General features: G+C 36.1%; 1 protein-coding gene across 2 annotated transcripts; it reads left to right on the forward strand.

Annotated features, from left to right (window-relative positions):
* The first annotated feature begins 9,358 nt into the window (after positions 1–9,358).
* Positions 9,359–14,212, forward strand: LOC104109421 (uncharacterized). Of its 2 annotated transcripts, none has more exons than XM_009618722.4 (9): positions 9,359–9,585; positions 9,770–9,843; positions 10,082–10,360; positions 10,671–10,731; positions 11,326–11,450; positions 11,859–11,921; positions 12,045–12,169; positions 12,458–12,597; positions 13,896–14,212. In XM_009618722.4, the coding sequence occupies exons 1-8, from the start codon at positions 9,540–9,542 to the stop codon at positions 12,591–12,593; spliced, it is 909 nt and encodes a 302-aa protein (XP_009617017.1). In that variant the 5' UTR covers positions 9,359–9,539; the 3' UTR covers positions 12,594–12,597; positions 13,896–14,212. The 2 variants fall into 2 exon arrangements, with proteins under 2 accessions (XP_009617017.1, XP_009617015.1); XM_009618720.4 differs by having other exon boundaries at positions 9,360–9,585; positions 9,770–9,861.
* Positions 14,213–15,047: the final 835 nt, after the last annotated feature.

Below are 15,047 nucleotides of genomic sequence, written 5' to 3' on the forward strand. Positions count from 1 at the left end.
AAATGTGGAAAGGTGAATGGGGGTTTGAACTCTTCTTTCGTTGCTTCACACTCAACCACAACCTTATTTTCAATCATCTCAGTTGAATCAGAGTTACCTTGAATAGTGAAAAGATCTGTCTGTGGATGCTCATCCTCTTGGGTAGGCTCATTCTCACATGGTATCTCCTCCATATATTCACTATCACAATGCAATGAGCTTTCTGAAAGTGTACTTATTATTTGACTTTCTTGCATTGTTAGGTTGTTCATGGCTTCATCATCTTGTGTAAATCTCTTTACCGGCTTATTTATGAACTATACACAAGCTCTTCCAAACTACCATTCTCCCCTTGAGATGGTTTTCTCACTTCGCTTCTATTCCAGTTATAATAAGGGTATTCATCCCAACCAAAGTCAAGATTGTGCCCATATGAATCCTCATACCTATACGAACTAGAAACAGAGTGAGACTGTTCAAAATACGAACCATGGAAGGAATATATATACCTGCTTGACAGTCAACCCATAGATGATTTCCACCGCATTTAAAATACATAGCAGACCGCTGATAATATTCAGCTGCTAACTTTTCAACCATTTTCTTAGGCTGGTTACACTCCATCTTGACAGTATTTAGAGTTCAATATCTACAGTATCTTCTCCAACTTATTAGGAACTACAAAACAAATCTTGAAAAGAAGTTAACTAATAAAAAAAATAAAATAGAAAAGGAAAAAGAAAAGAAAAGAAAAAACTAAAACCTAATTCCTGAATTAGCACTACAAACTATTTAAAACACTATTGATTACCAATCCCCGGAAACGACGTCAAAATTTGATGAGCGCAAAACACACACTAAAATACTCGCTAGTCGAATATAGTATAATATAATATCGTATCCACATGGATTGGAGTTAAACAGTATTTTCATAATTTACAGCTTGGTTGCTATCCAAGATGATCAACAGTTAAGAATTATGTGATTAAAAACTAAAATTAACTAAGAATCTAAAGCTAATTGACGAATGACAATCGAAACAAAAGTAAGCAAAGAAGATATCAATGAGAGAAAATAGGGATTGATTGGATAGATGCAAGATAATAGTTTGAGTTTTAACTCTAGTTAATTCACTTCTAATGTTCAAGTGAGTCTCTCTAATTCACTCAATTATTAGTTCAAACGCTTAGTCGAAACTCCTCTCTCGATTAAGTCTCAATCTCACAATGTGAACCAATTTAAGCTCGGTAAAGATATGCAAGAGTTCGTAGTGGATTGGTCTTTAGGAGAACCTTTTTTTATTATCCTCCTAAATAGGTCTAAACAATAATTCAACTAGTCACTTTCGATTACTAAGAAGAATCAATGAATTCAACAAACAAGATGATGCAAAAATATCACAAGTTATGCCTCTCTCGATTACATAAATATGTGATTATAGATGCAATAATTAAATCACCCAAAACAATTCAATACATAAAAACTAGAGTTAATATCCATAAACAATTATCAATACACCAAATCCATCAATCCCTAAAGAGAACTACTCCATAGATATGGAGTAATTCATCACAAATATAAAGAAAAGCATTAAACGATCCAAACTTTTATCTTGAGTGAGGATTGAATGATGAATTCCTTGTGCTTTGGCTTCTCCACCTTCTCTCTAGCCTCCTTAGGTCTTAGATGTGTCAAAAGTCCAGAAAATACTGTTTTCCATGTATTTATACTAAGTAGGGTCGGGCCCAAACGAAATCACCCTTTCCTAGCAGAAATAGGAAAACTTGCAAACTTATTGCTTTTCATGCATCACACTGTGCGTAGCAGGGTTCGTAGCATTAGTGCGTTTTCCTGACAGACCCCAAAAACCCAGTCTCTGAAGTTTGCTATTTTCTGACAGATGTTTACACTGATGCGTCGCACTGTGCATAGCAGGGTGCGTAGCATTAGTGCATTTTTTCAGCAGATTATTCTTCCTTGAATTTTGACGCCCAGAAGTGATACTCGACCCCCGAACACGATTCCGGCTTATTCCTTTGTACTTTTACTCAAATTTCAAAACTCCAATTAGCTCGAATTAGTTCCATAACATCTACATAGCTTGAAATCACTCCTACAAGGTATAAAATACATAATTAGTGCAAAACACTAGCAATTAACGCTCAAACTCAATTAAAATATAATAAATGACTAAAACATGAGATTATAACCTACCATCACTATTGCAAGTCTTTTCTTTTGTTTATACTTGAGAAGATAGCACAAGGAAGGAAGCTTTGTCAGAGCATAAAAGAACGAACTTTCAAGGAGAGAGGCGTAAGAAAAAAGAGATGGACAGAAATTGGGAAAAATTGAAGCATAATACGTTATTTTGTCTACAATTAGTAATTACGTATATGCTATGTAATCAAGAAGAAACCTCTATAAAAGTGTTAAATATATTTAATATTATGCATATCTATGTAAAAGTTATTCTCAAGCGCTGGATTGTGTTGGATAATTTGTTTTAGGGCTGAGCGCTTTATACAAATGTCTAAGTTTATTAAAAATGGATACAGTCGAACCTCTCTATAACAATATCGTTGGATCTAAAATTTTTTGGATGTTATAGAGAATGATTGTTATACACCTGTAGACATCAAAATTTTAACGTATCAAGCTAAATCCTAAATTCAAGATACTACAAGACTCTTGAAATCCTAGGAGTCTATCGGGGTTTCTTGTAGGTTACTTTACCCTAAGCCCTAATACACACCTATATAAAGGGATACATATTCCCTTGAAGAGGCATCTCGAAAATCCCATAAACTCTTGGGATATTCACAAAGAGATCAAAATATGGCCGGATGCTTCATGACAATCAAATAGTTCAAGAAGCTAGAGATCAAATACATCCTAGGAGGTCTACATCATCCTACATTCGAGAAATACACTGCTTCAGCCCTCGAATCACGGAGATAATCAGGAGAGAAGAATCAAGGGAGAAACAGAATTGTACTCACAGTTGATTAGTAAAAATATTTTTCTCTTATTTTGTGATTGCAGTTTATTTTTCATAATGACAAAAATTTGTTGCAAACAAATTGGCACTCCCAGTCGGACCAGTTCTGCCCTTCATCTCTTCCTCCTGTAAATCGAAAACTCCAAGTTTCAAAATCATTTGTTGCGATGGTCGAGTACTTCAAGTCTCGTCTTCAAGTTTTGGCAAGCCTACACCTCGACAAACCTTGAAATATGGGGCATTTGTAGACATCAAAATTTTAACGGATCAAGCTAAATCCTAAATTCAAGATACTACAAGACTCTTAAAATCTTAGAAGTCTATCAGGGTTTCTTGAAGGTTACTCTACCCTAAACCCTAAACCACACCTATATAAAGGGATACATATTCCCTTGAAGAGGCGTCTCGAAAATCTCACAAACTCTTGGGATATTCACAAAGAGATCAAAATATGGCCGAATACTTCTTGACAATCAAATAGTTCAAGAAGTTGGAGATCAAATACATCCCAGGAGGTCTGTATCATCCTACATTCGAGAAATACACTGCTTCAGTCCTCAAATCACAGAGATAATCAGGAGAGAAGAATCAAGGAAGAAACAGAATTGTACTCACAGTTGATTAGTAAAAATAAATTTCTCTTATTTTGTGATTGTAGTTTATTTTTCATATGACGAAAATTTGTTGCAAACAACACCTATAACGATATTTGACATTTAAATATGTCACGACCCAAAATTCTAACCTGTTGTGATGGTGCCTATCTCAATACTAGGCAAGCCGACAACATCAATAACCCACGATTTCCTTTAAATTTAAAAACGTAATATTTAATACAATACCAAAAATCTAGCAATTTTCGATACAACACTCCCAAAACCTGGTATCACTGAGTACATGAGCATCTAATATGAGTACAAGTTGGGAAAATACGGTCTATAATAGTCTGAGACCAGATGCAATGAACAAAGAGATAGAGAAGGAGAGACAAGGTCTGCGGAACACGACAGCTACCTCAAAATCTCCTGAAAATCAACTGCGTGAAATGATCAACACCCGCTATGTTCAAAAATACCTGGATCTGCACACGAAGTGCAGGGTGTAGTATGAGTACAACCAACTTAGCAAGTAACAATAATAACTAAGGAACTAAAGATAATGACGAGCTACACAGTCATAGTTCACTTTCAGTAGTTCCAGCAAAGAATAGACATGCTTTTAAATCTGGCAGTTTAAATCAAATCAATTTTATACAGTTCAATTTCAAGTAATCCGGATATAAATTCTTTCAAAGATTTTACAACAATGACAGATAGTAACTAAGTGCAACAACAAATGCAAAGCAAGTACAGCCTCTCAGGCAACAGTCACTCAACTTATCACAACAGCTCAACCACTTGGCTCTCAACCCTCAACACTCACACTCAATGGGTATCCGCGCTCACTGGGGGTGTGTACAGACTCCGGAGGGGCTCCTACAACCCAAGCACCATAATCTGCACGGACAACTCACGTGCTATAATATCCTGCACGGATAACTCACATGCCATAATATCCTTACCTCACCGACAGGCCCTCGACCTTACTCAATCCTCAACCTCTCAAGTCTCTCGGGCTCTCAGAAATCAAAAAGATCAGCCCAAACAAAGATAACATAGTATATCAACAAATATCCAGAAAGACTGAGGTATAATACACAAGAAAAATTATGACTGAGTACAAGATAGCAATTAGCAAATAATTCAACAAGTACGCGACCTCTACGAGTCTCAACAGTACTATAACATAGCCTAAGCATGATTTCTAACATGATTTATAGTCAAATTTCTTCAACACATAGAGATCATATAGCTAACAATAAATTATTCAACTTTACAGTTTTTCGGGATGGACCAAGTCACAATCCCCTCGATGCACGCCCACACGCCCGTCGCCTAGCATGTGCGCCACCTCCAAAATAATCACATGATACCAAAATCTGGGGTTTCATACCCTCAGAACCAGATTTATAATTGTTACTTACCTCAACCCGTATAATTATTTATTCCGCTATGCCCTTGCCACGAGAATTAGTCTCCGAAAGCCTCGTATCTAGCCACAATTAATTCGATTCAGTCAATACAAATTATTATAATTAATTCCATAAGGGAATACTAATTTTTCCAATAAAATCCGAAATTAACTCAAAAATCGCCCGTAGGGCCCACGTCTTGGAACCCGACAAAAGTTACAGAATATGAACGCACATCTAACCACGAGTCCAACCATATAAATTTTACCAAAATCTGACATCAACTCGACCCTCAAATCTTCAATTAAAGTCTATGAAGATTTCTACCATTTTCAACTCAATCCTTACCCATTTGAACTTAACAATCCTTCCACAACCTTATTGGTATGTATACATAATACTCTTATACCCAAGAATCATACTATTAATCACCTATCTTTACTCCAAACCCGAAATTGAAGAATTGAGGAAAGAAATTCTTACCTCTTTGAAGCCCTAGCAAGATCCTTGTGAAATCTTCAAACCTTGAACAAAAATTGATGAAAAAAAAATCCTTTTTTATAATGACTAAGTCTTCACTTTCTCTCTATAAAATGCTCTCACCTCTCTCTAAAATATCAGATTTTGGCTAAAAAATGAGCTTCAAGGGCTATAAATCGAAGTTGGTTCGGGTCAAAAATTAGAAAGAATGGAAGCTCCGACGCAGTTATGCGGTCGCATATGCAATCGCATAACAGGTATGCGGTCCGCATACCGGCCGCATAATTTGGCCTCCAAAGCTGGGCGTTACTGACCCGGTCTGCGGTCGCATAGTGCACCGCAGATTTTCCTCAAATCCTGCCCCTCACCTGATCCACTTTGCGACCATTATGCGGCCCGCAGAGTGATTCTGCGACCGCATAGTGGTCGCAGAAATGACCCTTTTCCGACAAGGTTTACCTTTACACATCGGTGTATTGTTCAACCCAAAAAGTCTGAGCTGCGGCTCGCAAGCTCGCCGCGAGAAATTTCTACAACATTTGTACTAATTGATTTGCCTCGACACCACAAAACCTTAATTTCCTTAGCAAAAATTCTCCGGGTCACTATACATACGTCAACATCTGGTCACTCTTTTCAACTAAATTTCGAAACCTTGGAACTAGGTGTTCCAAATCATTCCAAAAACCTCACCGGACCCGAACCAATTACCCCCGACAAGTCACATAACAAAGGTAAAGCATAAATTAAGCAGTAAATAGGGGAACGGGGATGTAATATTCAAAATGACCGGTCGGGTCGTTACAAAATAATAGTTGGCTATTATAGGCAAAAAAGAGGAATAAAATCTATTTTTTATTTTTTTTATGTTATAAAAATAACAAAATTATTTAAATTTTAAATCTTAGAGTTATGCATACTTCACTAACTAAACATTAAAGAAAGTTAATACAATTTCAATAAATGTATAAATGAATGTGTAAAGTTTTAAACTCTAAGGCATATATTTTAAATATACTTATAAATTAAATTCTTTCGAGATTGATGGAGGAAATTTATAAGTGTAGCTTATTTAAGGAACATTAGAAGGAATCGAATATTTGTTTCTTTGCTTGCTTTAAAGAATGGAGTTCGTACTCCTTATTCACATTGTTTTCTTTGTGAAAATTATTTATTAAATAAAAATAGAAGACAATGATATTTTTAGATTGCAATATGTATTCGTATGTAATATTTTGTCATAATTATAGTATATTAAAGTATCAATTAAATATTTGGTCAAGATCTCTACATTTATTATTGGTAATCACAAATACTCCATCCGTCTCAAATTATTTGTCGTGGTTTCTAGGGTTGTTCAAAATCGAACCGAAACCCTTAACCGAACAGAACCGATAGCTTATTGGCTTATTGGTATCGGATTATCGGCGTAATGGATTGTGAAAGGATTGAGATTTATAATTAACGGCTTAACGGTTTGGAGCGGATTACTCAATTTTCTTATCGGGTAAACCGTTAACTCGTTAAGAATTTTTATATTTACACTTTTACTCCTATATATATAAAGTACTATTGAAACCCTTATGTATTTACACTTTGTTTGACCAAAACAGGCTTGATGTCGATTTCTATCTGCCATAGGTACTTAAGAATGCATTACATATTAGATGGAAAAGCTGCCAAGACTTGTATCAGTTGGACTTCTTCCCTCGCATAACAAACGGAAGAGGAATTCAAAGGAAAGGTTATCACTGAGAGGGTTGAAGTATGATGATCCTTTCTCGGACAATTCTTTGACATGCAACTTAGCAAGTGTGGACAGTTGGTGGCCATTATATGTTCTAACACCTTTTGTTAGATGAACAGGAGGATGATTGATAAGTTTTATGGAATTGATCAGTGATCATATTATAGTGCAATGAACTAGAAGTACTTGACTGGATTGTCTGGTTTTATGTCCTTTTTTAAAATCTACTTTTCTGGAAGAACGAATGTCCTTTTTTGTCTTGTGAAGAACGAATGTTTGATTGATCACTAAACTTGATTAATACGTGTATAAGTAGTCCTGAAGATTCTTCAGTTCAAAAAATACCGTTTGGTTCGATCTTAGATGGTATTGAAAATTTGGTATTGATTTGAAACTTTTTGGTATTGTTTGAATGATTGTTCAAAAAATTACTATTTGGTTTAACCGATAAGCCGCCCGATAATTGTTAATCCGATACCAATCCGCCCGTTGTCTTATTGGATGGCTAGCGGATTACTACATTTATAATCTGATAACCGTTAAGTCGAACCGTTAAGCGTAATTATCCCCCGATCCGCCCGATAAGCATCCCTAGTGGTTTCTAGAAATAGTTATTTCAAATTATTTGTCATGTTAGAATTTCAAAATAAAATTAATTATTTTTTTCTCATTTTACCCTTAGTACTTTGGGTCGGTTATCCAGGAGGACAGGGATCGACGAGGACGTCATACACCATATAGGGGTAGGATGGATGAAATGGAGGTTAACATTTAGAGTACTGTGTGATAAGAAAGTTCTATCGATACTCAAAGGTAAGTTTTATAGAGCGGCAGTTATACCGACCATATTGTATGGGGTAGAGTGTTGGCCGGTTAAGAACTCACATATATAGAAGATAAAAGTAGCAGAAATAAGGATGTTGAGGTGGATGTGCGGGCACACTAGGATGGATAAGATTAAGAATGAAGATATTCGGGAGAAGGTGGGCGTGACTCCTATAGATGATAAGATGCGAGAAGCGAGACTCAGATGGTTCGGGCATGTGCGGAGGAGAGGCCCTGATGCCCCGGTAAGAAGGTGTGAACGGTTGGCTTTGGCGGATACGAGAAGAGGTTGAGGGAGGCTTAAGAAGTATTGGGGAGAGGTGATCAGGCAGGACATGGCGTGACTTCAGATTTTCGAGGACATGGCCCTTGATAGGAAGGTGTGGAGGTCGAGCATTAGGGTTGTAGGTTAGGAGGTAGTTGAGCATTTTTCTACTTCGTACCGGGTGTGAGGCTAGTCTGATAGGGTTTTTCTTAGACTGCTAATGGTTAATGTTGTGTTCGCACTATTCTTCCGTTTTTCATAGCATTGAGCCTTATTTACTGGTTATTGTTATTGCATTTTATCTATTTTATGGTTCTTATGATGTTGTTATTATTTCTATAGTTTTTGTTGATGATACTTATATATTGTCGCTTTTTGTCCTTTTCGTTTTCTTGAGCCGAAGGTCTATCAGAAACAGTTTCTCTACTCCATCAGGGTATGGGTAAGGTCTGCGTACATACTACCCTCCCCGTACCCCTCACTTGTGGGATTTTACTGGGTTGTTGTTATTGTTGCTGTCATTTTACCCTTAGTAATAATTGTTCCTGAAGATGGAGATAACACATAAATAGAATCAATATTCAATGAATATAGATTATATCTTAAGACATAAATAAAAGTAAAATAGTCAAAAATTCCTTCTAATTAATATTTTTTAAGGGTTGTGTAAAAATAAAATATGACAGATAATTTGAGACGGATGAAGTATTCTAATTTTTAAAGATGGTAAATTATTATATTACCAAAAAAAGAGGATAGAAATTTTACAAAGAGCTTACTATTTTAAGGTTGATTGTTGGTGTTATAGGTAAACTGTTGTTATAGAGAAATAAAATACAACATAAAAAATTAATTCGAAACAATTTAGCCATTATAGATAGGTGTTATATGCAAATGCTATTATGGAGACGTATATGTTATAAGGTGACGGTTTCGGCTACCGAAGAATTTGGACCACACAATTTGGACCAATTTTTGTTTAGCCCCTTTCTTCAGCGGCTGAAAAAAAATAAAAATATAAAAATCTTATTGGGAAAAAAGAGTTTGCGAATTACAGTATTTTCTATAAAAATGTTGGTCTACATTTAACCATTCTCCTTTCTTCCTCTTTCATCTTCTACTGATAAAATGTAGAGTAACAGTGAGATTGTACCTAGACCAGAAAAAAAAAAACTTAAAGCGAGGAAGATTCTTGTTAGAATTCGATAATTCAGCTTTCAAGCAATCATCAATGGGTTCACTTACTATAAGCTACTGTTGGACTATTGCCACTGCATGTAAGTTTTCCTTTGTCCATTTCTTGGAATAGGGTGAAATCTTCCTTAAGCCTCCATGTCCAATAGTAAGAAACAAGAATCTTGGAAAAACCAAAGATGCTAAGCAATTTCTTTATGCTTTTAATTTATGTAAGTTGACAATCTTTTATCTGTTTTTAATTGTGCTTTACTCTTATAAATACAGCTGAAATTCTATCAGGTAGGAAGTTTGGTGATTCGAACAGTTCACAAAGGCCCGTGCCCCCTGTATTATGCTGTGTGAGTCTACCCATTAAGGTGATTTTACTGTTATGGTGGTAACATTCAGTTTACCTTTATGTGACAAATATAATTTTATGCCTTTACTTTGAATATTGGAAAATTTTCAGTTACTTTAATATGACAAAAAGTAGTTTTGTGATTCTTTTTACTATATGTTCAGTAACCATACGTGAAATAATCCCTTGAACTCATGTATATCTTGGACTACTGACTATGCTTACTCCTCATAATACAGAGGTTTAAAACCAATGTAAGGGCATTTGCAAGTCAGAGGTCTGTTAAGAAATCAAGAAAAAAAGGGAAAACAGAGAAAACTGATACTGCAGTACCCGAGAAGTATCTGTTAAGTGATGATGTTAATCCAGATTATGTTGAAGATAACAAGAACACATCCTTTCTTGACACTTCAGAGGCTGGGACTTCTGTGCCGATGATCCCATCTAGAGGTTCTGTGCTTCAGGCATGCATAATCACTTCTGGTTTAATAGGTCTTCTAGGTGTCGTAATTCGAGAGGTACACTTTTTCTCTCAGCTCAAGGATGTTACTTACTGTATGTGTTCATATTTTGATAGCAATATGTTACTGCTTTTTGTATGCACAAACAGAGTGCTATGCTTACACTTCATGTGCTAAGAAACTGAATTGTTAGTACTAGCAAAGTTGTGTTTGATTATATCATCTAAGTTTCATTCGTATTGTGAAGTCTACTAAGCATTATGCTTAGATTGATAATTTAATCTAGTATATGGTATTAGTGACACTTAGATTTTTGAAATCCATGAAAGGAAAGTAACCCCCTTATTCTGAATTGGTTGATTTGCAGGTTTCTCATGTTGCATCAGGAGGTGGGTTGCCAATTGTTGACTGTTCTGTCGAAATACCACGTAAGTCTGAGAAGCTTTCTTCTCTATTCAGTAGTTTGTGAGATTTACTTGCTATATTGATAAACCTCTCAAGAATTTGGTAAAGAAGAAATTGCTCTGAAAATAATATCAATGGCACTAATTTGTCTGTGAATTTTGTGTCCGTAGCTAAGGTGTTGAAATAACCCTATGCAGCGCAATAGTTTCCCCCCAAGCTCATTGACCTTGTGTTATTCTCCAGCTACCAACTAGCTTCATGAGAATTTTCTCTCTTTTATAATGATCTTTGGCGTGTGATGTTTCACCTTATATTTTCTCTTGTTTGTATTTACTAAGGATGCCTTTTTAAGCTTCAACGACAGCAAAGTAATGTGCTTTGTATTAGTTTTTCCTTGAGTACATTTGGGAACTTGGGATCTATAACTTTCCCCCCTGATTAACACGCCAATCGTTTTAATTTATCACGAGTATACTGTAAGTTGAGAGGAAGTTTACACCATGGCTCTGTCATAGTAACTTCTCTCTTTGTAATGCTGAAGTGTCGCAATGTCTTAACTGATAGGTCTCATCAGTTACAGTTTATATAATTTTCAATGATGATAGCTCTCTCTACAGTGACTTTCCAGATGTGGCATGTTGAGTTGATTACTGGATTGGTAATACTGGTATCCTCTTGTCGGTACTTACTGCTGAAGATTTGGCCGGATTTTGCCGAGTCTAGTGAAGCAGCAAATAGCCAGGTACATATTCTCGCACAAATTAATTCGAGCTTTTGTCTTATTGTCTACTCTCTTTGAAAATACAATGTGTAAACGGGCAGCCCGGTGCACTAAGCTCTCACTATGCGCGGGGTCCGGGGAAGGGTCGGACCACAAGGGTCTATTGTCCGCAGCCTTACCCTGCATTTCTGCAAGAGGCTGTTTCCACTGCTTGAACCCGTGACCTCCTGGTCACATGGCAGCAACTTTACCAGTTACGCCAACGCTCCCCTTCTGAAAATACAATGTGTGATATTAATTTTTTGTGGGGGGGCTACATGCAAATCCAACGGTTTCTGATCAACTTTATTTAATCTTGACTTCCTGATGTGCTATATTCTGTTAAACATAGCTTTCTTGCTATTCTGAAGAAAATAAATTCCATTTCAGGTCTTAAGTTCACTTGAACCATTGGATTACATAGTGGTATCACTTCTTCCAGGCATTAGTGAGGTATGCATAGAAAGTCTTTCGTTATACTTCTCATTACGTTACTTCTTTAAACTGCTAAATGAGTTCTTCATCTTGAAATTTCAGAACTGATTACAAGCTTGTATGGGTATCTCAATGACACAGGAGCTTCTTTTCCGTGGTGCACTGCTACCACTTTTTGGCATCAGTTGGCAGAGTGTCGTGGCAGTTGCTTCCATATTTGGGATATTACACTTGGGCAGTGGTCGAAAGTACTCCTTTGCTGTCTGGTATTTTTTTAAAACTTATGCTCCAACTGTGGTATTTTCCGTAGATAATCATATCTAAGCAAATTTCTAGATACAAGTCAATAGCTTCTTTTTCCTTTTTCTATCATGAGGTGTCCTTGTGCTTGTGACATGATATTTCACAATATAACTTGGTGTCTTTTTCTTGCCCATTTACTAGAGTCTTATAAGAAACACGTAAGGATCAAGACCAAATTTATATCCATTGCTTGAATTATGATGCTGAAGAAGGGTGGTGAGACTTAAATTTTGCAACTATTCTAATTTCAGGGCCACATTTGTTGGAATTGCGTATGGTTATGCTACAATTTTATCATCAACTGTTCTTGTGCCAATGGCTGCTCATGCCATAAATAACCTAGTAGGAGGCATCATATGGCGCTACACATCAAATTCATCAAAATAGATTGGTAATTTCTTTTGCACTACAGTACCACGATATCTTTTGAGTTTTTGAAGATCATCTCTCTCTCTCTCTCTTGTTTGCACTTCTGCTTCATCTTTAAGTAATATCTAAAAAAGGATTATGAAGGGTATCTGCAGTATTTAAATAAACCCTTGAAAGCTCAACTCAGAATTGGTATGAAAATTAACATTGCATTGATTAAACGGCCATATATGGTTCTGATCAATGATTTTCTTGGCTAAAATTCCAATCTTTTTCCCTTTTTCCTGAATTTACCTTTTTTCCCACTGTGTTTTTGGATATTAGCAATTGTCTAAAGTGGAAATGCTATTAGTATATGTTTAATTGATCTTATTACCTTGTTAATATGATTAAAGAATTGCTTAATTGCTGGTATGAATTCCATCCAAGAAAAGAAAGATGATGTATAATTAAGGAAATTTTATTTGGACATACTTGCCCGGTTTGCTGCATTTACTAACTTGCCTTGGGTTCTTTCTTCTGCTAAGCACCAGCATTTTATTATATATAGAACTGTCTGGTCATATTAAACGGAACATCTCCAATGCTGTAAGCTGCAAGTTCCTGGTTATGCTTCTTTAGATTTGTGAAACCATGATAAAGTTTCTCACAATCACCTCGGTTCTTGTTCTGTTAGCCTCCATAACTTGTGTGGAGGTTGGAGCTGGAGCAAATGGCCAACAACTGCTTGTTGTCAGCCGTATGCAGCATGGACAAGCACTAGATGTTATTGTTCACCGTACTACTCTAACTGTCTACATTTCTTCCATTCTCTTTTAACTTTGCAGCCAGCAGATTTACTATTAGCCTTCAAATAACAAGTGTTTTTATCTGCCTTTTCTCATGACAAATATAACTATACAAAGGAACTCATGTTGTGCTGGTTTTGTATTGTGTTATGTAGAATTTAAAATACACTGACAGTGTAAAAGATCAGACACAGCCTCTCTACCCCACATGGTAGGGGTAAGGTCTGCATACACACTACCCTCCCCAGATCCCACTTGTGGGATTGTATTGGGTTGTTGTTGTTGTTGTTGTTGTAGTACTACTACTGACAGTGTAAAAGAAATTCGAGGTAACTGCCCATAAAAGTGGATTTAGTAACCTCGAAAACAAGGTGCGTTGCCTGTTAAAAAGTTAAAATACACTACTAGTGCACAATTTCTTTGCAGATAAGTTAAATCCATGTTATATATATGTAATATGTTAAAAGCTTTGTATACATTGTCATTGTTGCTTCTAAATTTGACGTTTTATGAATGAATCTGTATTTTGCAGCTTGCACGAGCAAATGCAAGAAAGCCTCCTGTGACTGCAACATACGGGGGATTCCTCCCATCTGCACCAAGTGCTGACTGATGGTTTCACAGGTTAAAAGGAGTCATTTGAGAATTCTTCTGATAAACCCCTTTTTACTCTGTATCATGGGATATGTGTAAAATATCTGTCAAAGATCTTTGCTTCTTTTGTAGTAATATATGTGTGATTTCTGAGGTATTGTTGGTGAAGAACATTACAGATTATTTTTGAGAACAAAAAATATTCTGCAGTATTATGAGCTCCAATCTGGCAAACTGCAGTATTATGAGCTCCAATCTGGCACTAACTTTTTCAATTATTCGACTATTTTCCGTTAGCAATAAGAAAATTCAGACGGATGCACATTTTGTTGCACATTCCTTCACATACTGTAAGCCTGTAACTAGTAGAAGGCACCCCACAGTGTGCTTGTTTGTTAGCTTTTTGACCATTCTTCCAGTTGGCATGGAAATGAAATGGAGCACTAATTTTAGTTATTAAATTGGGTAAACAAAAAAAAGAGGACAAGAACTTCTGCATTTTGGCGGGGAACCAATTAGTGAGGCTTGTTTTTAGTCAAGAACCGTGAAGTCTAGTCACAGGAGGGAAAACTGAAGAGTTCATCCAACTAGCAGAAACTGAAACTTTTAAGATGAGTAAGTTTCACAGGTAAACATGTATATATGTCATATTTCTATTCACTGGAGTGGAGTTTAATCTACACTTTTTTGAATGAAGCAGTGACATTAAGCGCTTCCAGATATTGATTAGCCATGCCCTTTCTGTCGATTGACATTGCATTGATCAAATGGCCATACTGGGTTTGCCTGATGATTTTCTTTGCTAAAAACTCCAGGAGTCTGACTTGTTCTCCTTTTCATTAGTTAACTTTTTAAAACTCTTTCTCGGATATTAGCAATTGTCTGAAGTGGAGACGCTATTAGTATATTTCTAACGTGTAACGACCCGACCGGTCATTTTGAGTATTAGCTATCCTTTTTATGTTTCAAGACTTTTCATAGCTCTATTTGATGATTTATGACTTGCATGTTTGGTCCGTATCGATTTTCAGAAAATTTATATGTGATTTTTTAAAGAAAATGTGATTTTTGACTTTGAAAATGGTTAGAG

This window comes from Nicotiana tomentosiformis, chromosome 12, assembly GCF_000390325.3.
Source record: "Nicotiana tomentosiformis chromosome 12, ASM39032v3, whole genome shotgun sequence".
In the NCBI taxonomy this organism is placed as follows: Eukaryota; Viridiplantae; Streptophyta; class Magnoliopsida; order Solanales; family Solanaceae; genus Nicotiana; species Nicotiana tomentosiformis.